This window comes from Melopsittacus undulatus, chromosome 1, assembly GCF_012275295.1.
Source record: "Melopsittacus undulatus isolate bMelUnd1 chromosome 1, bMelUnd1.mat.Z, whole genome shotgun sequence".
Taxonomy (NCBI): domain Eukaryota; kingdom Metazoa; phylum Chordata; class Aves; order Psittaciformes; family Psittaculidae; genus Melopsittacus; species Melopsittacus undulatus.
The window spans coordinates 24,014,007-24,041,319 of NC_047527.1; the positions used below are offsets into that span (position 1 = coordinate 24,014,007).

A 27,313-nucleotide genomic window follows, 5' to 3' on the forward strand; every position below is an offset into this window, starting at 1 on the left:
TTTCCCACATTCCACATATTGAGCAATGTGGTTGGTTTCTGTGGGGAAAAAATAAGAGTATTTAGTCTGGGGGGCTTTCCAATGGTGATAATGAACCCAAGGGAGTTTATGAATTTAATCCTAATTTTTTACCCCAGCTCAGACAGGGACATGGATAGACAACAGCCGCATCACCAAGCTGGGTCTCTCCTGCTGTGAGAGAAGGACATGAGGAAGAGAGAGGGACATGGAGGGCTGAGCACACGTCCTCCCACCGTACAGAACAGCAACCAGGTCATCTGCTTCTCCCCTGAAATCCAGCCAGTGTTCAGCCTGAGCTGAATGCTGCCCTAAGGGTTTTACTGAAGGACAGAAATGGAGGACCGGTGCTGTCACTCTTGTAACAGACATAGCTTCTGGATGAGGAGTACATTCAAAAGCTTCTGCATAGAGCTGTAAAAGACTACTAACACACATTCAGATATCTTCCCAGCGCCATGAGTGACCAAAGCAAGCAGGGCTGCTTGAACCCACATCTCTTCTGCAACAGATATGGTTCCTTCCAGTGGACCCTGATGAAGAGCCAACAAACTAAGACTGCACAGGTGAAGGAGAGCAAATCTCTCACCCATGCAGGCCACATGGATTCTATGCACAAAGCAAGCAATAGCTATAATACGAAGCATTTTATATCAATGTTTTTTATTTCTCTAAACAATACTGTGGTAGCTTTTTAAGCCCTGGTATAGACACATACATGCTGCCTGTCAACAAATTTATTTTTTTAGAGCATTTCTGCAAGTTTTCTTTTTCATTCCTATCACTTCCTCGCTCCTTTTGGGAATCCGTTCATTTTGTTATAGACAAAAATAGAAGGAAAAAAAACGAAAACCCAACAAAGAAAAGCTCCATAATACTCAAAAGAGGTGACTCTCTTGTGCAAAATCAGCAGCAGCCCTGAGTGGCGTTGGACTTTGAGCTCTTTCCCCAACAGTGACCACTAGTGGAGGCTTAAGAAAACCAAGTAAAAATAGAGCAATTACGTATTTATCCCATTAACTAAGCTTCTATTAAGGCTTCTTTTTTGGGAGGGAGGGAGGAATGTGTTCTTCATGTGATAGAGATGGCAATTCATATGTTCCTTAATAGGCACCGGCTGATAACAAATCCCTAAATGTATCTAATTCCTTTTTTCACCATCATACCATGTTGACTTATTTTATTTTTTATAAATGTGTTATTCAATGACTGAATGATTGAATTAATGATGGATTTAAACTAGAAGAGGGCAGATGTACATTAGATATTAGGAAGAAGCTCTTTACTGTGAGGGTGGTGAGGCACTGGCAGAGGGTGCCCAGGGAAGCTGTGGCTGCCCCATCCCTGGCAGTGTTCAAGGCCAGGCTGGACGGGGCTTGGAGCAACCTGGTCTAGTGAAGGTGTCTGTGCCTGTGGCAAGGGTTTGGAACTGGATGAGCTTGAAGGTCCTTTCCAACCCAAACCATTCTGTGATTCTGTGATAATTTCAAAATAAATTAAAATATATATTAGGTATAAATATATGTTACTAAAATTTTCCGTCATCTATTTCTATTCATTTTATGAATAAAAAGTATACTTTGTATTTGAAAAATTATTACACCTGCTTGCTAACCTTTGAGCAGTTAGCTCTTGGCAAACCCACCACAGCCAACTAACCAGCTGATCAGAGCCTAAGATGAACCACGGAAACTTGCTGTTAATAATTACTGATCACCACAGTTCTCTAAACTGAACTCGGGTCTGCAAGTGACTTAACTTCAGTTGTGTCATTGTGGGGTTAGAATTTTACTCTTGGCATAAGAAAAAAAAATTGTTAGCAGCAACCAGACCACACTTGGGAGGCAGCCAAGTGACAAATAAGGATTCTCACACCATTTTTATGGAATTGCATTTAACATTTGTAAAACTGATGTATTATGGTTCTTATTTTCTATGTAACATGAATAAGAAGAGGCAGCCAAAGGAACATAATTCAGTAATCAGCTTTAAGCATTTCCCTTTAAAATAAAAACATGTAAGTGTATGGGCACTTTTGCAAGGAAAAAGCACATTTGTCTATCTCATGTATTATAAACAACATGTCCAGTAAAACAGGACCATCTGCAATTTTATGTCATTCTAAAATATTTTGTCAAGCTTATGTTAGTAACATGAATCTCTGGCTGTCAGATATCATCCAAATCTGTTGCAAAGGTTTGAGAGTCGCACTAAATTCACATCTACTGTTGCATAATGGCTTTCACTGATATATTATTATGAGAGCCAGTATCTGTGCACATACAACAGAATCCAAACCCAGGGACTCAAATTCAAGAGCGCAGACTGATTCCCAACCTCTCTGGGTTAAAACTGTGTGTTCTGTCAATTTAGCCCCAAGCTGTGAACTTGACTTCAGATGGTTATTATAGGTTACCTGTAGGCTTTGTCTCAGTTTTCAGTTGAGCTCTGTCCATCTACAACTATTACCAGAGTTTAACATTTTAACATACCTTAAAAGCTAAATTGCAAATAGGTGACTTTTGAAGTGAGATCAAGATAGAATACAATGCACTGCTTTTTCTTTCTGCCCCTCTGCTGTACACACCATACAGACGAGATCCGGCAATAACCCTTTCACACCATATCATAATGAACAACAGAGCCAGGAAAGCTCAAGCCAAACTAATTTTCTGATGGATCACTTCTCTGATACTGACACAAAAGGATTGCTGGCTTTGACACAGCAAGGATTTCTGCTCACCATCTGTATATTCAAAATCTCTTTGGAACTACTAGAGGGCAGTTCTGGATCAGCCAAGGGAAAACTAACAAAATCCATCATTTGTGCTCTGAGTTTTCATATGATGAGAATTCATCATAACCAAGAGGCTGCACTCATTGTACACCTAAGGTACGAAAGAATTTGGCAAAGGAGTAACCACAAGAAGCATGGCCTTTCCCTAGAAATAATGTTTATACTAGAAATTCATATAAACATAGAACAGCCTTTATTTAGTATTCATCCCATTTCATTGCAGAACCCCATTTCTCTTCCAAAGAGCATTCTTTTTCCTCAGTTTCCACAGCCAAACTGCTGGCCAGCAGCCTGAGAAGAAAGGGCTCAGAGGCTGAACCAGAAATAACTCTTCATTTCCTAGGGATGGATGTGTCTCATTCTGTCCCTGTAAACGTTCATGCCATTTTTAACTTCAGCATTCATTAAATAATGAATAATGTGGAATTCTAAACTTGTGCTGTTGAAAGAAAAAGATTATTCTTTACTCATTAATAGAAACTAATCTGATTTTTTTTTAAGCAAAAACTTCAGAAAGTGCTAGGTTTTGAACCTTCTGGCTTTCCGACTGCCACGCAGACATAGTGCTTTTGCAGTTCAAAGCATATTACCTTACTAAAAGTTTAGACTATAGGGTTTGTTAAATATACAAATCATATTAATCTGGCTTTGTGGAGGGTTTGAGATTTGTACAGAATTAAAACAGCAGCCAACCTTTGCTTGGGCATTTTGGTTAGAACAGAGACCAGACTTCTAAAACAGAATGCCATATTCAAAGACTATGTTGAAGGAATGTGGCCTTTCCAACACAGAAGAAGCCCAAGAGTTATATCTTAACTATTTTTCTTTCCCCTTAATTTAATTTTATGCTTATTTAAGAGTGACAATCTAAGCAGGCATGGATCTCCTAGACCACAATGTTTTGCTCTGCCTAGGGCAACTGAAGGTGTGAAATTACAAAATCTAAGCTTTCAGGCTTCAGCTTTAACTGATTACATGCAGTAATAGGGCAAGGAACAGCATCTAGACACACTCTGGCAAAACTAAACATGCCCTCTGAATTTGTAAGTGTTTGAAGCTTGAAGACTGAGGAAGTCTAAATCTCCCATCCCAGCCACAGCACCATGGCTTTGATTCTCCAGAGCACTGTGATTCTGTCATAGAATGAATGATGTCATAGGCTGATGAACTACAACTGATCTGATTTGATAAAAGGAGAAATCAGTTGGAGCTAAACTAACAAAACTGCCCTGTCCTGTCACACACTGCCAACCTGTAGCTTAAAATAAGCTGCGGATTTTGTGCGTTATGCACAATAATGACAAAAAGGACTTCTGTTTTTAGGCAAATTCCAGCCTTCTGGGCAGTGACTGATAGAGCTTTAAATTTTGATTTTTTTATTCCTTTGGAGTCTTCAGATTAATAACATAGAAAGTTTGAATGGCCTGAGTAAGAAGGAAGTGTGCTCAGCTTCATGTGCAAAGAGCAAAATATTCCTCAGCTCCAGACAGCAGTGCTTGGGTAGCTGCTCCTAGGCCTTACAGCAGGTTCTACAGGAGTAGCTACCACTTAAAAGTGGTCTTCTACTGCTAACTTGACCAAAACCCCTCAACCACTTAGTACTGCACAGTTGAAGGTTTCTGAACTTCCCCCCACTATGAAAAAAGAAAACCAGCATCCTCCTCTAAAGACTCCTGGCAGTTTTTATCCACAAACCAGAAATGCACATCTATCCTGCCTTTCTGACTTTGTGCAGATACAGAGGGGCCTGACCTAGAACAGGGAATCTCCAATATCCATAGGTCAACCCACTGCATATATAATTTGCCCCTACGGGAGCAGAATACTGAACTCTATTTGCTTTGGCAGAGAACATAAGCCTGTGGATTGTTGCCTCTATAAAGGCAAATACCAATCAATGTATGGTCTGAAGCATAAAGGACTGCTTGTGTATTTTCTTATTATTTATGTATCCATGGATGTTATTTATCACAATTTTTTTACTGGATCAACTTCAGTGGATTCAAAGTGGTTGATGATTACCACTTTGAGCCACGTTAAAAAAAATAATCTGTAGACTTAGAAGAATCCTGAAAGCTGAAGAAAGACAGAGATGTTTTAACAACTGAAACGTAATTTTTCAGTACACTGCTATCAGCAAACACAATGGAAAACAGGTTCTGAGCACATTCAGCATAACACTGTATCCCCTTCTAAATCCTTTTATAATTAAAACTTTATAGTTCTTAACCTGGCATTAGAGCAGCAAGGAAAAAAATCCTCACTTTTGGATTTGGAGACTGCTTATTAATAGTCTCAGTGGTTCCTCTTGTGTCTTCCTTTGTAAAACACTAACGTGCATGACCCTCCCCCTCCTGCAGCATAGCAGTTCCTGTGTTTAGGCTTGGAAAGCATTTTCTGGTACTGTTGGAACATTTTGACACTAGAGAGGACCAAAATAAGATGCAGATACTGAGATGCTGAGCTGTGAGGGAAACGGGGACAATGTGGAGGACACATTTCTCATAAGTGATGATTAAGATATTTGCATTTTTACTTGAAAATTAATCTTTCATTTGGCTTGTTTTTACTAAGACTATTATGTGCCTAAGTGGGAAACCAACGAAACTGCTAGATCACTAGGTAAGTGACGTCTGATGTGTTTCTATTAATCCAGGACTTTTGATCCTGTAGTTGTTACCTACCATGAAAATCTGTTATAGGATTTAATACCACTCCTATGTTTTGCTACCTTACACTTGCATGTCTAAGTGTAAAAATTCTAGAACAGACTCCAGTGAAGTGCTCTGAAGAGAAAGACAGAGATACAATTCTGTGCTTAACCAAAAGCAAGCAAGACCATATAGATCAAAGATATACAAAACACATAAGGTCACTGAGGAGGACTCCTGCTAGACAGCTGCTTTACATGGGCCAGGCTAACCAGATGTGGATTTTTTTTCAAGCATGCAATTAGCATCTAGCAACACTTGTTTTTGTGACAGCAATAACCAGTAAGTTTGCACCAATATGAGAAAGTGCTTTGTTAGGTCCAACAGGCAAACAAACAAAAAAAAAAAAAACAACAAACCAAAACCAACAACAAAAAGGAAAAATAAGATGAATTTTTGTAAGATGTAGAATTACAAATTATCAGAACTGCTATAAAGAAATAAAAGGAGATGATACTAGTGAAAGCAGACAAATAAAGACTACCTTGTTTGACAGGTATTTAATGCCTCTGCTCACAACATTGTCCTTAAGGCAGAATCAGGCACAGCCATCCAAGAGAGAGCTGCTCCCTGAAGGATGCAAAGGAGACAGATTGCTTATTCAACCAGCCTCCTGTCACTTGCAATTCAAAGTGCTGCTTTACTTTCTGAGGTCACTCAAAACTCTCTTGTGACTGAAGTCATAACTTGAATTTATTTATTCTATATCCTGTTTACTGAGTCATTCTGCTAACCTTTCATTGCATCACATGGCTTCTTTTCTACACTACAACAAATCAGCCCTTCTACTTACGTTTTATTAAGCACATTGTCAAGATTTGTTCCACTTCAACACCAAAGCTAAGCACTGACCCTGTGGCCTGCAAGCAAGATACCACTGTAGCAACTCGACGCACTGGAGATACTACACTCTTCTCCTTCTCCTTATTGTACTGTGCTCCTGCCAAAAGTTCACTTTACAGAAGAGCAATTCCTTTTGAGAGGACAGAGGGCTGCCACTACTGTCCTGACTCATCACACTCGGAACAAAACAAGGACCAAACACAGAAAGAGACATCTGTAATGCTTTCTGCAGAACACAAACAGAGTGAATGTGCAGCTGGCCTGGTAGTAGCAACACAGCCCAGGCCTTTGCTCTTCACTTGACAGGAATAGCTGCCATGCCTGCCTGGGAAGGAAATGATTTCTTTTTACCAGTCTCTGCCACATCCAAGAACCCCAATGATAAGATACAGGAGATGACCTGAGAATGGATGGAGCCTGTTGAGATTTTACTTTTAGGAAACAGCCAGGATTCTCCGAGTATAGTATACGCATGTTTTTCAAGGTTCCTAACAACCCTGATTATTACACTTCCAGTAATACAGAAACCAAGACCCTGAGTTGAACAAATTCAAAGAGAGACGTCTTACTTGGAAATAGGAAACTGCAGAATTAACCAGTATCACAAACTAACTTCAAACATGTAAAATAAAATCACCAAATGAAGGATTTAATGTTGGGTTCCTAAGATTTCTACCATGCTGACAGTTTCTGTGATTAAAAAGAAGCCATGATTTTTGTTCTCAGAAGTTCATGATGAGGCACTGTACACTTAAACACAGGATGCTGTTATACAACCAAGCATCTGGGGAGATTGACCCCGATTAAAGAAACAATTCTTTGGGAAAAGCAGCTATTTACTAGAACAAGGATGACGGCAGAATAAGCTACCAGATTTGTGCAGCTGAATCAAGTTGGATGTTTGGAAGTATTACTTTACCAAAAAACAATTCAAACAGAAACATTTACCTTGATCCTAAGAGGTACAGAGTACAAAGCTCCCACTAATTTCCCACCAAAGATACAGAGAAGTATCTTTACAGAGTGAGGACTCAAATGACCTGGAACACTCACGTATGTTTCTTCACAGTACTGAAGGAAACGAATTCACAGAAGCCATGTAGGAGAGTGTCCTGAGCAGCATGGTGAATATGAACAAAGAGGCAGTCAAACCCACACTGAAATGGTAGCTGTGGGCAACAACATGGAGACAAGAAACCAGGAGGAAGATACAGCCAAGCCAAGAGCAAAGTTAACAACCCTTTGGCTGAGCTGCAGATAAACAGTGTTAGGGTTCTCTTCCTATGCTGCAAAGCTATCCTCCCACTACCTATAGTCATTTTAACACTCAATCTCAACACACAGTTAACTGATTTCTGTACTACAGCTCTACTTCACCAGTCTGAAATTCTACATAATTGAAAAAGCTTAAGCTTTTTCTGATAGTTTTCTTGCATTCAAATATATGTGCTCATTCCTCCAACTATAAAGCATCATTAATACTTGCAAGAAGTCTGCTCCTTGCACTAAACAGAATTGCTTAACTGATTATAAAGCATTCACTGTAACTGCTTTTGGGCACAAACAAAGCAGTCTTTTTATTTTTTCCTCAGTAAAGTGTCAGAACTGTCAGAAGTACCCATTAGCACACAATTTGTCCAAGAAGAATTCTGTCATATTGCTGTTACTACAGGAAAGACAAGAAAAGTAATCTCAGACAGGGACATATGACTTGGCAGACATGTGAAGCAGAGATATCAGCCTAATATTCCAAGAACAAACTTAACTAGTGCCAGCAAGCTGACAGCTACAGTTCATGTGCATCTGCTGTTTCCCATGAACTCCACTTTGTGGAAGTGTGAAGTTACACATTTAACAATTCTATAAAGTTAAGGCATTAAAGAAAAAACGCAGCACTCTGAACCCATATTAAAAAAACCCAAACCTTTAATATGTTTTTTTCCAAGATCTAATATATAAATGCAATGGTAATAATGCACTCTTCCTTTGTAAGCTTGGATGAAATATATTGAAGTCCACTTTTCGCACATTACATAAATAATCATCTAAAGCAACCTAGAAAAGAAAAAAAAAAAACTTGATCCATATGGTGCACACAACAAAATGGGCATTAAGTTTAAAAAGCAGTACATGAAACCAAATGAGGAAATGCAATAAGGCCTGATGATCTGCCTGTTTTATTAAGCGGTAGCATAACCATCACATTTACAGGATATATAAAAAGCAGGTTTTGTGAAGAGAAGCATTATCCTTTATTAAACCAAACAGCAAATTCTAAAAATAGACAAGATTTTTGGGCCCCTGCATCAGAACAATGATCTATGAATATGCTGACATCTTGGGTGCAATGATGTAGTTACAGAAGGATTAGAAGTGTTGATCAAAACCATGAGGTTCCTCAAGCAGGCATTACAATTTTCACAAGTCTTAAGGATTACATCCTCCCCCAGACCAGACACAGAAAGCATTAGTTAACCATGCTCAATTTCATACTCTTCACAAACATATTAGCACAGAAAGGAGTCCATCACTTAAAGAGTGCATTGTATCACACCCACCGTACAGAAAAAAGCAGGATATGCCTTCACAGGAACTTTCTTACTGAAAGATCTAGCCTGGAGGTAAATGGGGTAAGGTGGGAGAAAGAAAAACAAAACCAAACATACTTATAAGGAGAATTTAACATGTTACATTAAACATCAAGTACTATATATAATGGTTAGAGGCAACAGACTGCATTACAGGCTCTGTCCCTCTTTATTTTGACATACTGAAACTATAATTTTTCATTATGTGCAAGCCAGCGCCATCCCTCACTGCATACAAAAGGAATTACAAATATATGCAATACTGGGAGAGGCCTGCTAAAATTCTTGTATGGTTTGCCAATCTTACAGTTTACATATAATAAACCAATGTAAATTAGCATCCCTTATTCCAACAAAGTTCCAAGTTGCATCTGATTTAATAAATACAGTTTAACCCTCCCCCCCTTGGTAAATTGAGTCCATAATGGTCTAGAATATAATTGAGATAAATGTAAAAAGCCAAAAGGAGGGATGCTTAAAAGAAAGAGGTGGAACATGTAAATGTATATGCAGGCTTCTGAAGGGATCACTGTGGGACTGACAGAGCACTTTTATTATATGCTTTTATTCTAATAAACCACACACTTCCTAAAGAAAGCGGCAATCTTCCTTACCTTACTTTGCCCTCTGCTGGTCATCAGTCGCAGTATCAAGAAAAGCTGACCATACGTCAGAAACTTACCTCCCTCCACTTAGTGCCACATTACTACAATGTACTTCATATAATATTGCTGAGACTTAACTTAGCATGTGAGGATTATATTTCTTCTGACTGTGAAATTGGGCTGGTAACTGTTACCCTCAACCTCCAAACTATGTGGTCTGTGAAACAAATGCTGAGATTGCTGAAACCTCTCTGCAAGCTTAAACTTTACCCTACCCTGAAATTCCAACAAAGACAGAGGGTAAATGGCTGAAAAGACCTTCAGGCAAAACAAGACAGTGAATTTATACAGAATAGATGCATTTAGAGGCAGCAGCCCATTACCTTTACCTAAAGTCCTGAAATACCCAGCAAATGTCGCCAGCAAAAGCCTATTTCATCCATTAGGGGAGAAAGTATCTTTATCCTTGCATTAACAAAGACCATCCGATTATCAAGGAGGTTAATACCCTGTTATTACTGCCAGTTACTGCCAGTTCAAGTGGTTTGAACACTCTAGAGATCTTGCACTGTCAATTATTCTTCGCTGATGATGCTGGAGGCTGGAAGCATGTATTCATACACAAGTTTTCATACTTTAACTAAGAACTAACCCTAACCCTAACTAAGATGATAGAACCCATCCATTAAAAAAGAAAGGGGGGGATTGCCAAGATCAACATTCAGCTGAATAAAATGCTAATGCTGCCCTAATCTGCCTTCCTTGTGTTTATACTTTTTCTGTGTAGTCTCTAATTACATGATCACACTGCATATTTTCCATGGGACCCTCCCAGTGCATAACATGGGCAGGGCTGTAGGAATGGAGTGGGAAGAAAGGGGGGCAAGGCTCTGCCTGTTCCCTTCAGAAGCTGGTTTGGCATGTTGGGAGCCAGGGCACCAGCGCACTAGGAATTATCAAATTAGCTGAAAGGCTCTGAAGAGCCAAATTCTCTCCCTGCTTCTGCCCAAAGTTTCCATGCAGTACCATCAACCAAATCTTAAACATCTGGACAAGAAATACACATGGCTCATTTTCCATGCCTCCTATCCCTGATATGAGGTATTTCAGGCAAAGCACTGGAATTTCTGAAAGCTGCAGTTGCAGCCAAAGTCAATGGGTTTTATACACTGTGCATTACAGGTTGAGGGCTGGGCAAGAAAAGACACATAGTGGACAGTTCTGACACTGCATTTTTCTCAACTCTGTTCACTGCTTCTAAGTGGAATAAACAGTTTCCTTGAGCATGTGACAACAAAAACTGAGGCATCGAGTGAAATTACATGAACAGGAATGTATTAAATGCAAATTATAAATAATCTGCATTAAAAATAAAGCCCAAGGCTACATATTATTATCAAAAAATAAAAACATTCATCAACTAACTAATCGCTGACTGAAGAAACCATGCCTGCCTCATCTTACCTTCAGAAAAATCAAGAAGGGCCCTTCCATCTCTACTGCATAAAATACTGTGATCACAGCTTAATCCTATAATTGAGGATTATACTGAATCTGTAAATGGAGACATAAATCTGGTATTTCTTTACTTTGAAGTGGTATCTTTTCATAATGGAAGCATCAAGCGCACATGTAGTTGTAGACATAAACTCTCTACAGTACTTCTTGCAAGTTTTCCATATAAAAGTAGACACAGGATTGCTGACACAACATTCTTTTGCTTTTGTATTATGTACCAACAAGCAATTCAGAATATAGCTAAAATAAGAGCATAAAAGAAAAATAGAACAGGACTCTGCAGTTCTCCAGGAACCATTATCCACTGTTCCAAGCAAATAAAGTTTTCCTTAATTCATATGGATGTGAGCCAGGAAAGAAATAAACAGAAAGTACCTTTCCCAGCATAGCTTGAAGCATGGCTGGTCATGTTAGAGAATAAATCCCTGCTCCCACAGACACTAACCAGCAGTTAAAGGCAACATGCTCCGCTTTCCTGGCAGCCATTCCCCTGTGCTGTGAAACACCATATTCAGAAGTGCTTTCTATGGTGCTGATTCCTTGCTGGCACATAGCTGCATTTAGAGAAGTCTGCTTGAAGTTCACCTCCCAGTAATAAGGCTTCTAAGCACTATTTATACACATGCAACTGGACCTGGCTGTAAGTAAACTGCCTCCTGTACATACAGAAGTATGATATTCCAACAAGAAGTAGCTGTAATATTTAAAGGGTTTGTGTGGTGGTTTCTGCTGGTTTGATTTGGTTTTTTTACTTAAACCCTCAAAGTAATTAAAAGTAAAATATCTGAAGTCCAATATGCAGCTCTAAGTCTTCAAACACCACATGCACAATGCTTTGTGAAGCCTAGCATCAATTGTGCTTAAATAAATAAAAGGGAAAGAAGCTCACATGTTCTAGATGAATATGGGCCTGGCTGGCAATGTCATAAATTACATCTCTCACATTTTTCTCTTGCTTGCCTCTTATGAAATCCTCTTGTGAAACTCCATGCTAGACATAGGAAGGAAAATCAGAAAGATTAAAACCCCTTGATAAATATCCAAGTTTCCATTTTAGTTTTTCAAAATCCTGTCCCAGCAACTGCAGTAATGACACAAGACTGAAACAGCCTAAATGCTTTACCACTGCCCTTTCCTTTTTAATTCCATGAGGCTTTTTTTGGCCAGTCACTTGGGAAAAAAATATCAAGTTAACAAAGAGAACAACAGTTGGTACAGACTCTCTCTGCATGAGTTCGTCCCCTGAAGACTCTGTGGTCAGTCAAATACCAAGTCAGATTTTAAAGTTTCAGGAATTTAGATCAGTTTAGATGCTCAATATTTAAAACCAGAATCCAAGAATTAGTATTAGGCAGAAAAAGCAAGTAACAGCTAACACAGAAGCCATGCTGGCTTATGAGGTAAGTCATTATCTTGGGATCACTGCACCTCCAAGCCTGCCAAAAAAAACCCAACCCAAAAAACCCGAACAAAACCAACCAACCAAGACTAAATCCAAACAAACCCACTGTCAAAACCAAACCAAAAAAACAGAACCACCAAAAACCCCACCCCCCCAAAAAAATAACCAACCCCAGACTTATTCTTTGATCACAATCTTTGACCAATATAAGATATAATCTGGTATATCAGAACTGCACCAGTTGCCTGTTCCCAACCACACTCAGACATATGAAAGCTGTATAGAGGCAGATACGTAGGCCTCAAAGGAAGTAGTGACTCCAGCAGAACTCTGTGACACTTGCCAGCAGCTGAAATGCTTGCAGGATGCTTGGTCTGCACAGAAGGGATGCAAGCTGGTTTTACAGTTTCACTGTAAAACACCTTCCGTGGCAAGCAATGACTGAATTTTCAGGCTATGCTTGAAAAGCTAAATACTTGGAAGGCCTTCCATACCATCCAGCTCCAGAAGGGCTGAAAGCAGGGTGTGAGTCCTTATTGCAGCCTTGTAACTCTGGCCCATATTAGTATCTATGTTTTTTCAGTGGCCTAAACTACTAAACTTCAAATTAAAACTTTCAATATTGAAACGATAGTCAGAAAATACTAACACAACTGCCTTAAGCAGCCTTAAGCATCACCATAATTATATAAATTTTGGTTAAAAATAAAAAGAACAGCATTAATGTTTAAAGACTGGGGATGAAGGAGTAACAGCTAAGATACCTACAGATCTAGCTAGAGAATGTTAATTAAACATTTTAATCTTTAATCCCATTTTACCCAAATTGCAAGATCTGCCAAATTCCAATGCAAATTAAGTATACAGTTTGAACTGCAGAATTTACAGGACTACACCATCTCATACAGCAATATATGGAATGTATGCTTCAAGCTCTCAAATATGTAACAAAAAAAAACAAAACAAGCCCCAAAACTCCCCAAATTCATCAGCACATTTATGAAAAGATAGCAAAGAGAAACCCAAGGATGTGTTTCAGAAGTAAGATTTCTCACAGTGCTTCCTTCATGGAGATAGGAAAAGAAAAAAATGTAAAAAATCCAAATTAAAGCAAAGCAGCAACAACAAAAAAAGGCACCATTCCATATGCGCATTTCTACACATTAATTTTCTACACATCTTGTTTCTGGCCTTATAATCTATGATCTCATATCTAGCATTGAGAGACACAGTCAGAAACACTATCCTGTGCAATTCCAGGCAACTTGCTTCTCTTACCAACATACAAATGTCCATGGGAAGAAAGACCTTTTGTCTTGTACAGTGATATGGAGTTGCTCTTAAACAGGTAACTATGCCTTGTGCTTTCCCAATGTGACTGGCTGCGTGGTCAGCATGGACGTCCCTCACACCTGAAATTGCAGAAATAATATATTTAGAAACATACTGCCAGGACTTCTGAGGAGTATAGTCTTTCCTGATGTGTATCACAGTCATATTTAAGGAAAGCTAAGCACATTGGTCTGTGCTAAAACTGTCTATGTTCATAAAATGCCTTGAGATCTCATCTCAGAGTTGCAAAGCAGCAGGCAAATTCACTGAATTCCACATTCAGGAGCAAGTTATCTCTTAGCTTGTTGCAGTTTCTGCAAAGGGTATAGTTAGCAGGGTAGCACCTACTCAGATACAATACATCAGTACACGTACTGATGTATTGAAAAGACATTGTAATGTGTTTTCCTGGGATAACAGTATTCCAAGAACTGCTTTTCCTGCCAGAAAAATAATTCAAGTGTAAGATTCCTGACAAGCATTAATGCTTACAGCATGGTTTCATGATTAGCTGCAGTCAATTCAGCAGTATACTGAAGCCCAAGAGAATGGTCCTACAGCTATGTCCCCTGCCCCAATATTGTATTTCTGCTGTCTCCCTTGTGCTGTCACGGGCAATGAGGCAGTAGCATGGCAAATTTAATCGGATCTCCAAAGCAACGGAAAATTAACATTTTTCTGTCAGATGTTCAGAAAAACGCAACATTTAACTGATTTCATACTGAGTGAACATCAGACATTAAGAGAGAGGTTCCTCATTTCTTCCAAAGAAGAATGTGCTCATTGTATCTCTGTCTCTCTTTTTTTCTTTTTAAGCTGTTTTAACCACAGCATTGGCCTTCCATCAGACTAGTGTGGTAAGGAAGAGGAATATATTGCTACTACAATACTAAATACTACTAAATAATAGTAATTCTCACCCTTCTTTTACATCTGAAGTCATACAGAGAATACTTCCACAATGCAACAGACACCTAAAAGAATATCCTTTTCCCCACTGCAAATGAACAGTTCTTTCCCATTCTGTGACTCTACTATTAGACATGACAGAAATAGTAGCTCTTAATCACAAGGGTCCTATCATCTTTGTTGCATTTTTCCTAGCTATTCACTCATTAAGAGTTAACCTACTTTCAGGAAGAGGAGAGGATTCAGACCCAAATGTACATCATAAGCAAGGAAAGTTGGGAAGTCAGCCATTTCAAGATAACTAGTGTATATCACTGCAATACAGAAGAAAAGCTGCAGAATAAACCGCAGCACTTGGTGTTCTGACAAGTGGGACAATCAGAAAGTACAGTGAGGGGCTGAATTTACCACAGGGAGCAAGAAAAGAGAAAACAAAGTAACAACACAGCAGTAGGAAGTTGCAATTCAATGAACTTTCCACTGTGCAGCTCCTAAGGAAAGTATAGAGTTCTAGGACAGGTGTGGTACGATTCCAGATTTATGGTTGAGCATTCAAAAGATAACTGAAGTATCAACTAAAACAACTTCTGAAATTAAACTCCAATGGAAAAGGAGTGGGCGTTTTGTAAAAACCAGTAAATATTGTACCTGTACTCAAGAGTCACCAACAAAATTTAAAAGGGAAAAAAGCCTACCCAGCATTTCCAAGGTGAGGTACAAGAGAGCACTCTGAGTGTTCTCAGCATACTTTTCAAGCTCCTGGATGTTATGGTATGCCCTGTCATCCAAATTCTTCTCCTATAATATGAACAATATTACATATTGTTATTACATTATTATATTTGCTAATATTACATTCTGTAATACAGAACTTCAGTGAAATGTAAACAGAACTGCTGTTTGCACAAGTTTATTAATACAGTCGTGTCAGCCTAATTCACTATCAGAAAAATAAAAGGACAGAAGTAAGAGATAGAAAGAGAGCATAAACACAGACAGAAGTAGTTATAGCGAGTCTAACATAATCAAATAACTAGTAACTACATGCAACTGCAGCCAAGTCTGGTTACTAGAACAAATTTAACTTTTTGCAATAAGAAGAAATCAGAATTCTTCATAAAAAAGGATACAGTCAGAAGAAAGCATCATATGATATTCTTACACTATGGGGTTGCTAATTTTAATACTTAATTTTCATGAGAAGCACAAAGAAATGTAGATAAGTAGGGATTCATTTTTTAAAACATGCACTAAAATAAATCATAGAATACATACACGTTTCAAAGTCATATGCAAATACATCCAAAACCATAACATCCTCCCTCATTTTTCCTGCCCTAGTGGCTTTTGTTGTTAAATCACACCAGTCTTACAATTAAAAAACCCCTCTGAAATAGGAACAACACTCCACAAGTAACTGACTCAAGGTGTATCTTCATGAGACACTAACTTTAGCAGAAAAGCTAGCTTAAGAAATCCCTGCCCTCAGCTATTCAATCTTGTCCTTGCAAGCACCACTGTACCAGTGAAACTGTTCCTCTTAGTTTTTTCCTAGAAAAAGGGTGGACATTTTAAAATGAATGTGATTGGAATGATCTCCTTTACAGCATTGCTTAGAAAAATTTCCACAGCCACACTAAGGAGAAGCAGCAATGTGTGGCAGAAGGATGCAGATGGGTCATTTAATCTGTGGGGTTTTACACCCATGGCTCACCACTACAGAAGGCTACTCAGGGGCAATATTGACATGGTGAGAAAAGAGGTGAGGAAGAGTAAGGTAATGTGAATGCAGTGTAACTTTCCAAAATTCTTAACAGTTGTGTGGAGACCTTCCTACTTAATCCTATAGGATGGAACTCCCCTCACTTACATACAGAAAGGTATCTAAGTATAATTCCCAATGGATTACTTCTAGGGGTAACCATTTCAAATCAGGAACAGAGACCAGCAAACAGAAAACATGAGCACAGGTGTTACCAGACCAGAGGACGAGAAAATGTGGACTCAAAAACTACATCTATTTTAAAGCAAAAAATAAACAAAGGATTTTATTAGCCATTTTGGCCAGAAAAAAAAAAAAAACAAACAGAAATTATGAGTGGAAGCATCAAAAAGGAAATACAGCAGTACCATTCTTAAAGAGAAACACTACTGTCTGGACAAGAGTAATTATTTAAGCCTTTGTTTTACACACAAGCAAACAAAAATAAGGTGGAAAACCCCTATTATGACTAAAACCAGAATCACACTTTGAATGGTAAATACTTACTCTTTCATCAATGATCTTCATCAACCACATTTTAGTCAAGTTATGCCTCTTGACAGCCTGAAAATTACCAATAAAACATCCGTATTAATGTACACAATATGATGGCAGTACTGCATTCTTAATGAAGGCTGAAATATATTTTAGAGAAGCCTTTTCTTACCAGGATTATATTTACTGGGTTAGATCAAGTGGAAAATTAGAAGCTTCTTCAGATACAAAAATTTTCAACTGGCTTTGTTACAAGCTGTTGCACACAAAAAACGCAATGTTGGACATCAAGCCAGTGCAGTGAGAGCATCCATTTTCAAATATTTTTTTAAAGTAATTTATCCTTTTATGGAGTCATACATTCCCACAAAATATTTGCAGATAACTACATTCACTTTCCAAAGAGAACACAGGTTCCTTGAGAGACAAGCAATAAAAGGACTTCCCTTGTAAATGTTCAAGAAAACATCAGTACAACGTACCAATATGTACTGTAAAGACAGCATTCAATCAAGTCATACAATATTCAATATTATGGGCTTATTAAAAAGCTATCCCACAGCATCTCATATTTCCACACTCTTCTTCTAGCTCTTATCTTGTATTTGACTTTCTTCCTATACCACTTCATTCTATCCAATTCACCTTCAATCCTCTTACTTACACAGGCTGAATTTTGCAGACCACATTGTCAGAAAGGCTGCAATCACACACACGGTATTTATAAACAAAACTTATGAAGCAGATTTCTCACAATCTCAGCCTTTATGTCACTTTCAACTGTTTCTTTACATCCGTTATGTTTGTAAATATTTTTTCAAGATTTATCCAGAACAGATCTTCTTGTTGATTCCAGAAAATCTGCCTGAAGAAGCACTTGGTGAAAAGGCAAATTCTAAGTTGCCACTACAAACGTCAGTTGTGCTTCTCATTTGTTCATCCTGAGTATTATTTTGTAAATGAAATCCTTGAAACAGTCACAGGTCAAGACTTAAAGCACCAGACTGAGTTCTCCTAAATTGTCTGATTTGTACATTACATCTATTTTGAGTCACCTTCATTCAAACACACTGGTCCTCATTTTTCAAGTTTCGGAAATTGGCTTCTTCCACAGAAATGGGAGAATTAGGCCTCATTCTTTGTATGTTAAAAATGGACAGATAAGTAAGAACAAGTATCATACAGCTGTTATGTAAGTTTATATTAAAGTAATTGAGAGATGAACTATTAATAATCCTAGAAATACTATTGAAGACTATTTATATACTTTACTAGTGCATTAAACTCTTGGAATCTGAATGTGAGTATTCTGATATACACAAAACTTCAGGAACATACTTAAGGTGATAAATCAGTATTTATTCTGGAAATTCAAAATTATCCTCACACAAACTCAACAGTATGAGAACAGTGTACACAAAATCTGCTGTGCAAAAGACATGCTAAATTCTATTAACAGCTCTGCAATACTTGTGAGCTCAGGTGTCTTTCCAAACCCTTCTTTCTAAGAACTGCAATAACACTCTGGAACATTTGGAAAGCCACACTCTTCAAATCGGTCATTCCTGGGGTATTTGCTGATATGTAGAAATAAAATCACATCCAGAATGCAAAGGTCATCAGTTCAGGTTGGACTGTTAGTTCAGTCCAGCACTGCAGCATTCAAAGCTACCAGAGCTCCTAGAAACACTTTCTGAATTATTTTCCAGTATCTCCTTTCACAACCAGTTCTGTTTGGATTGCCTTATATTGGTCTTCCTTTAGGGAAATCATATGTGAAGTGAAATCTTACCAGAGATAGGCCAATTCTTTCTTCCACTTCAAAATCAATTTTCTGTGTTGTGAGAAAGGAATATGACTGGCAGTCAGTTGTTAGAAAGGGCTGCAGCTGATACCTCAATATATGAATGGTTCCTATCTAAATTTTGTACTGGTTTTGGCTGGGATAGAACTACATTTCTTCATACTAGCTTATATGGGGCAATGTTCTGGATTTGTGCTGAAAATGGTGTTGATAACACACTGACGTTTTTGTTACTGCTGCTTTTGTTAGCGTTTACACAGCTTCAAGGCCTTTTGGGTTGCTCACACCACCCCATCAGTGAGCAGGCTGGGGGTGCACAAGGATCTGGGAGGCAACACGGTTGGGACAGCTGATCCTGACTGACTAAAGGTATATTCCACACCATATGACATCATGCTCAGCAATTAAACTCAGAGGGAGGTTGGTCATGGTCTGCTCAGAGAGTGGGCATAAAAACACCCCCCCAACATGGATATACACACAAGCAGCCTGAAATTAAAACTGGTCCAAAGAATATATACAATCATATCCAAAACTAACTTGTACCTAATCCACTCAATCAGACAACTACAAGACAAGATATCTTCAGAAATAAAACTAAATTAAGCTACAGTAAAGCAAGTTCCTCCTTGGAAAGAAGACAAAAGCATTTTGGGAGAAAATATTCTTTTTCCTGGGAAGCTTGCCATATGCTGGAAGAGAGACAGAAAGAAGGAAATAAAAAGCGAAGGCACAGAAAGATTGACATGCCAAATGACCAAATCTGCATTTTAATGCCTGCATTAAAATATCACCCTAGGTGCATCTTCAACTCCCATAATCCCATAAAAACATTCACATTTGTGAGTCTTCATTCTAACTGTATGAGCTGGAGTCACCTATGAATAGGTCTGGTCCTCCTAAAAGTGACTGTAACAGGTGTTTTATTTTACTTCTTGGCTTTACTGAGGTTTTCTCTTAATCAAACAAAGTGTATCTTGTTTAAATCCCAATTTAATCTAAACGTGTGTGTTGACAGACAGGAACAAATGCTCACTTATGCTTTATTTCACATTTGAAGGCGGAAGAGTCAGGGAGAGGCCACAGTTTCAGCACTGCCAAAATCATTGAAAGAGGATTTGAAAAGGCTTCATTTTTGTGGTCTCAGAAGTGCAGCAGAGTGGATGTGAAATGTTCTAATCCCACAGGAACTGCGTTGTTCTAATCCAGCATTACAGTAAGTGTCCTGCTTTTCACAGGATTTTAACAGGAACAATGCAGATGAATACTTGGGTGAAGACTAGATATTTCACTGCCTGTTTTTCAGCAGGCTCATAAACCTACCTACAAAATTTATGTTAACTGTATTCAGCTATTGAGATCTAGACAAAGGCAGCTTTTCCTGTTCAGGAGCTCACAGATCTTTGTTTAGATGCAAGTTCTGGTCTTATAGAGGCCTTATGGTACCTGCTCATTTTGAAAATTCTAAGACTTGCAGGGCACCAAGATGACAAGTTAGCAATGTATGGAATTTCCATCCATGAGGAAATTAAAAACTTAAATCAATGTGACCCTGACAACCTGATCTAAGTTTGATGTTACCTTTGAGTGACAAGTTTGACTAGATGACGAGAACCCAACCAATTACATTATTATGTGGCTCTGTATCAGCATCAAGGGAAAATCCACTTACACTGCCATCAGACCTTCAATCATTCATCAAACTTACCAATGACGGTACTAACTAGAAGCAAAAATTTTGGAAGAAAGACTCTCTTTCTTTGGTCATGAGCAGCAGAGGAACAGATCTGCAAGTGTACTTTATGAACTTCTTCTAGTGCCTGCAAAACCCAGGCATCTTGGTAAAAACAAACTGTTCAGTTCACAAGTACATTCTGTTACTCAATGCATTGTTAAGTTCTCAAGTACATTCTCTGTCACACAATGCATACAAAAGGATCTGCGCAAAACACAGTACACAAATAGAAGTCATCAAGCAACTCTTGATGGGAGAAGGCTGTATTAAGATTCTCCCTACTACCCAGTAAGTGTGTATGAAGGTCTTGAGCTTTTCCTCATACCCTACTTGCTATTTCAACCTCTGTGCTTAGCCTCCTTTCTTTTTATACAGCTTAATCTCTTCAGGCAGACCTCTGTGCTTAGCCTCCTGTCTTCTGTACAGCTTAATCTCTTCAGGCAGGACTAGCACTAGCTCAGGACAGTATACTTATGCACTTCACTTTGTATCAGTTTACAGCCTACAACAATTTACTCTGACTTTCACCTAAACAGAAGAGAAAAAAGCAGATGGTTCACAGAAGTCTGACCCTCCAACTAGGTCTTAAATATCCTTCTTCAACTCTGCTCTTTGGTTGTCAGCAACTTACAATATCGGACACAGACACACGAATAATTTACACTATCTGTTTTAGATAAAATAATGCTATTAATGATACAACATGGCACACACAAAACGATGTCATCATGTTCTGCAGTAATATTTCAGTTAACTGTAGGGCAATAAAGATGTATTTTACCCTCCACAGTTCTGTAGCAATCGGCTGATGTGGCGGGTTATCACAGTATATGCCTTCCACAGCATCCCTCCAGAACTGCATTCGCATCAGACCTGTAGTCTTCTGAGTTACGGAGTCTTTGATCTGGAAAGGATACATTCGGAGTGAAATTCAGTGTCTTTAAGACACTTGGTCTAATTACACAAAAAGACGGACACAGGACATAGCCAAACTCAGTAGGGAAAGTGATCAGTTCTGAATTCAGTTATCCACAGAATCACAGAATCATTAGGTCTGGAAGAGACTTCTGGAGATCACCCAGTCCAGCCCCCTGCCAAGGCAGGGCTACCCAGAGCAGGTTACACAGGAATGCTTCCAGGAGGGTTGTGAATGTCTCCAGAAAGGGAGACTCCACAACCTCCCTGGGTAGCCTGTTCCAGTCCTCTGCCACCCTCAACATAGAGAAGTTCTTCCTCATGTTGAGGCAAAACCTTTTGTGTTTTAGTTCACAGCCATTGCTCCTCATCCTGTCGCTGGGCATCACTGAGAGGAGTCTGGCACCATCTTCTTAGCACCCACCTTTGAGATATTTATATGCATTAATGAGATCCCCTCTCAGTCTTCTCTAAACAGGCCTGGCTCCCACAATCTCTTCTTATAAGAGATGCTCCAGACCTCTGATGATGCTTGTGGCCCTGTCTTCCTCATAAAGCATACAAAAAAGTCTTCACTCTACCTAACTTTGAAATCCATGGAGATTAAGCCCTGTGTGACCCTTACCTTAGCTGTTTTCCCAGAGGGAAAAGAAACAGTGATAAAAGCAGTGAGGGCAGGCAGAGCAACTGGTTGCCAGCACAGCCTGTAGAAGTTGTTCAGGGTTTTGTTTGTTCAGCACATTTCTTGGACCACTCCTTTCTGGCAAGCATTACCAACTTTCCTGGTTGCACTGGCAGTTTCTGGCCACCTAGCAAAGGGGAAAGACTGCAGCCACCTCCCTCCCACAACTCCCTAATGACAAACATCCCTCCCCACAGCCTTTGCATCACCTGATTTTGCCAACTGATTATATCATCCAACTTTTTTTACAGACCTTCAACAGATAGGATTTAGCTGCACTTAATTGATTCAGTCACTGCACTTGAAGCCAGGACATAGATGCAATCATGTAACAGCATCAAGGATCACAGCCTGTTTATTGTCATTCAATTTTAAAATGCACAATGAAGAGGAAAGTCAGCAAAACCATGTACATAAGCAAAATAAACTGTGGGAGACTGGCTACTTTCCATGGGCCATTCAAAATTAGAGGTTTGTATTGCACTATTGAAACTTTATTTTACACTTCCAGAGTTCACAAATTTATTTTAATACCTGCCTGGGCCAGTTCCACATTGAAGGCTCTCAAGGCAAAAGCAGAGGTTCGAGATTCCGCAGGCAACAGCAGAGAACACAGAAACCCTTCATAGTCACGCTTTCTGTGAAAGGATGAAAAAATACATGTATTATTTATAGCTCTGTGTAAATCGGGTGTGCTGTGGCTTGGCACTGAACTCCTAAAATAGTAGCAAAAAGTTACAGTTCAAAACTCTGACTGTGCAAAAGTGGCAGCTTTTAAGCTTATTTTAAAATAAGACAAACTCCAAGAGGGAGGGGATGCTGCCTGAACTCCCACTGCATCTCTCAAATCCAGATCTCAAGCTATTTGGCTAAAGGCATGGAACAAGGCTGTGGCATATCTGCAAACAGAACCCAGACTACCCAACTCCCAGACTTCTGTTCCAAGCATGAAACCACATTTCTTTAAGATTGTGCTTTGGAGCTTGGTAGAAGAGCATTTGCTTAACCGGTAAGGTTTTATATATTGGTAACTACATTCGAAGCATAAGAACTCTAGGTCTTGCCAGATTCACCACAGGTAAATTGTTGCCAGTAGAGGGTGGTATGCCTTTGCTCGGCCACTTGGGTGTGCCATTAAATTAAAAACAATCACAGTGCACAGCTCATAAATTGTGAAATCATCATAACCATAGCTAACAAAGACACTTGGTCACCTCTGGAAAGCTGAACTGCTTGTTGTGAACAACATTTTGGTGTACTCTGATAAGCCTGTAATCTGATTCATCATTAGAACAAGACCAGCAACTCCAAGTTTCACTTTGAGAGTGCAGAAGCAGGTGCCACGTAAAAGACATTTACTTGTTTTCATGAAACTTGTTTTCTGCTGTTCTTGCATGTACTCATATTTCTTTTGAACGTGATCTTAAAATAGCAAGGCCAAACTAAAACCACAGGTTATTAGGGTTGCTACTTTTAGCATCAAATAAAAAGCATCTGAGATTTAACAGAAGTTCTTACCCCTACAACATGCAGCAGCTGACAAGCAGCAAACGCTTTAGAGTTTTCACAACAGTTGTGAAACTTCTTTTAGAGCTTGATGCAAATACAGAAGCATCAACAAAACCATAACATTTGTGAATTTTAGCAGGCTGTAAAGGTCACCTTCATTAAAGAACACATACATCAAACCTTCCTCGAGACACTTTCTGAAAAGCATTATCAACTCAAACCTAGTGGTATTTTCAGGGCTGATTGCGGTAATGCCCAGTATTGACCACCCTGGGCACAGCTGCAACATTTACTGCCACATTCTCCAAGTCCCAGTTTGTTCAAACTGGGTTGTTCTGTCTGGGTTGTTCTGTCTGTCTGTTTTGTCTGGGTTGTTCAAACACAAAAACACCACTACTTCCAGAAAGGAAACAAAGGAACACATTACACAAAGAAACAGCAGAACAATAGAGAAATTTGTCTTCCTTCTAGTAATGATGTTGGCATGTTGGTTTGTTGTTTTGGTTTGCAATCACTATAAGCTTAAAAATCAAACATAGCCAAAAAATACTTAAGAAAAAAAGGCAAAAAGAAAAATGAATTTAATGCTGACACTGCACTCCTGGATATAACAGCAGAAAAATAAATCCATTAAAGACTCAGCCTGTAAAATAGAATTGGTATGACCACAGATCATGCTCATGCCAAATCTCTTTGTGTAAGAAATGAAGAAACGACAGAAAGACCTTAAATCTGGTTCCGAGTATTTTTCAGTTTTCCCCTCAAGAAAGCACAAGTTTACACACAAACCTACAGGTTGAAGAAAAGTTGGCTATGACCGTTACTGGACTTCCAGTGTAACTGGTTTCTTCCATGTTATAAACTCCACAGTACCATCATGCCACAAGCTTGTCTTCCAGAGCAGACATCATAAGCAGCAAGAGACAGAAAACTTACCTATCAGAGGAATGTATTTTTAACCAACTAGCTTAAAGCTACACCAAAAGCATTGTTCAGCAGAAAAAGGAAAACCAAAGAGAAAGGACACCTTGCATATTGAAAAAAAGTTGCTCAAATCTACATCATTAAATTGTAACTCAGTTGCCCCTCCTAACATGTGGGAGACTCAGATTCAGGACTGGTGAGTTACTGATGCTTGCATAGCCTCAAGTGGTTTATTTCTGCTTGAATAGTTAAGTCCTTCCTCTTACTTTTAATAACTTGATTCCCATGCAATATATCAGCTACTCTGAACAGCAGTTTTAATTAAATGATGCCAAAAGCATAACCACCTTTCATAGTATTATTTTTGAAAGCAGACGTATTTTATAAGTAGTGATCTAACAAAAATAACAACAATAACAATGTTCAAATTCAACCATTCTCAGCTCCTGTGCCTTGGAACCTAACTATTCTGCTCAGTTTGTGAAAACATTTCACCTGTACATACTAACTTTACCTGTGTATTAACTGTACACACAGCTTCTCATCTCCCCAGTAACAGGTAAACAAATACAGGGTAGTGTAACAATGAAAACAAAGCTGTAATCTCAAGTTTTATCATGGCAAATGCAACCTGGCTATGCATTCAGATGCATCAGTAAAGGCCTACTGCTTGGTGCTGCACAGGAAATTTGAGATTGTCCCATTTCTTCCATTGGTTTTCCTACTTCAAACACTACTGCTGATCATCTTTATATCTTTTACAAGCATCAGCTTGGAGAAGATAATCCTGTCCCACGCTTGGAAGCCTCCTGCCTGCTTTGGTTGGCCACATAGAACAACTGTATCTAAAGATAAATTACTCCAGTCTTTACAAATAGACTTGTTTAATTGTTTACTCTGTACCTCTGAACTGTGGACTAGAAAGCAGCTAAGGGGCCTTGTATGTTGTTTGCAGCCTCAAAGCCAAGCAGGTAACATTGCCTGCCTTGGGAACGTCTGAGCTGCACTCTAGCTTCTCTTGAAGCATTTTGGATTTGACAAAAAATGTATGCTTTTGACAACACAGACTTCTCCCCGTCCTGCATTCGGGTCAGCGAAACTACATGAGCTGTCTGTCCAGCTGTCCAGAGGATTTCCTCTGCTTTGGCTCACTTTTCCAAGGAGCACTTTGGGAGCCCGGCTACTGCCCAGTAGCCAGGCTCTGAAAACACCCATCACCGGTGATCTTTCTCTCCAAAAAGCCAAGACAATGAAATGGAAACGTTATTCCGTAACAGCAGCTGCGAAGGCAGGTGCGGGAAGGAGATCTCCGTTTGCAGGTTATATCATCCATGCTGCTTTCACATTTGGGTACTCTCCGCTGCTCCCCCCACGGAGGGGGCGAGGTACGGGCAGGACCCACCGCGGCCCCCACGCACATGGGAACCGCAGGGGTTATTTTCGCGGCTACGTGTGCCCGAGGGCAGCCGGGGGAAACTCCTGACAAGGCTCCAGGGAACTCGGCACCATCTCCGCAGGAGGAAGCACGGGAAGGCCCCTGCGCCGAGCGGAACCCCCGCGCCTGAGGCCTCCCCCCGCACTCACCGCACCAGCTCGGCGCAATACTGCACCTCTCCGCCGGGCTCCGGCCGGCTCCAGCCCGCCGCCGCTGCCCGCCCGCCGACAAGCCCCGGCCGCGGGGCCCCCCTGCGGAAACCCGCTCCCCGCGGCAGCCGCTGCCCGCTCCGCGCCATGGCTACGGCCGCCATGCTGCCCGCCGCGCCGCCTCTCCCGGCAGCCACCCGGGCGCTGTCAGCGCCTCACGGCGGAGGCACCGGTAGATGGCACCCGAGAATGGCCGGGTACGGCCCGTGGAGCGGTGGAAGCCTTTTGTTGTCCTGCAAATGGCGCCCGATGTGCCCTCTGTGCCTCAGTTTTCCCCCATCAAGCCCCCGAGGCGGGCGGTTCGAGGTGAATTTCTGCGCTCCCCAGTAAACCAGGCACTTTTAAACCGGGTGCCCTGAGAAACTGAGGAAGTTGAGCTGTAAAAATCGCCTAGCTATGGGCACAGGAGGTGTGCAGGAGCGGCCGTGGCACTGGGGAAAGCCTCAGGGCTGGTTTGCTGCTTGAGGGAGCGGAGGACAGCAGCTCTGCAAAGCTCACCCTAGGGCTTAGTCCTCACTAAAATATGTTTTGCAGGAAGGCCCAGTTTCCTCCTGTTGGCTGGGTGGCTGTACAGGCCAGCTGTACAGGCTGGGTGGAGTTTACTTAGAGACACAATGGTCCTGTTAGTCCTGTAGCTACAGAGTGGCCATGCTGCCTCAAAGGTTGGCCTTTATGGGGATAGGTCAGAACATTCATACAAAAGTGCTTAAGAGCAGTTTCATCTTAAAACTACACCAGCCCAGTTTTTAGAAGCAACAGCAGTCTGGCTTTCTGTTCCCAGCTTTGCCATCTTCTTCCCTGATACCAGCTTTGACTTTCATTTTATAGTACAGAAAGTTGATTTGAGAGAGTTGAACCAGCAGAAACCCATCCACTGCTCACTTTTGGGTTTCCTGAGCTGATTTTGTGCCAGTTTGGTGCCTTGAATCAGTGCACTGCATGGTTAGGTGGGTATCAGCACGAGCAAGGGGCTGTGGGCTGAAGAGAGGACAGGATGTCCCTCCCTCTTTGTGGACAGTAGTGCACAGGTTCATTAGCTTAACTGTAAAGTGAACCCACAAACAGTATGGGGAGAGTTTTAAGTGGGTAGTGATGTTCAAGTGACAAGGCATCTGCTTGG

At 40.1% G+C, this 27,313-nt stretch overlaps 1 protein-coding gene across 3 annotated transcripts; it reads right to left on the reverse strand.

The window, feature by feature from the left end:
- Positions 1-8,277: 8,277 nt before the first annotated feature.
- Positions 8,278-26,270, reverse strand: NDUFAF6 (NADH:ubiquinone oxidoreductase complex assembly factor 6). 3 transcript variants are annotated; one of them, XM_031050575.2, is made up of 9 exons: positions 26,134-26,270; positions 22,651-22,754; positions 21,301-21,423; positions 16,993-17,049; positions 15,419-15,521; positions 13,761-13,894; positions 11,970-12,071; positions 8,928-8,984; positions 8,278-8,424 (listed from the first exon to the last, which is right to left on the reverse strand). In XM_031050575.2, exons 2-9 carry the CDS (start codon positions 22,669-22,671, stop codon positions 8,296-8,298), a joined length of 726 nt encoding a protein of 241 aa, XP_030906435.2. In that variant the 5' UTR covers positions 22,672-22,754; positions 26,134-26,270; the 3' UTR covers positions 8,278-8,295. The 3 variants fall into 3 exon arrangements, with proteins under 3 accessions (XP_030906435.2, XP_033922187.1, XP_033922183.1); XM_034066296.1 differs by having other exon boundaries at positions 22,655-22,754; positions 26,160-26,179; XM_034066292.1 differs by lacking the exon at positions 8,928-8,984.
- Between the last annotated feature and the right edge of the window lie 1,043 nt (positions 26,271-27,313).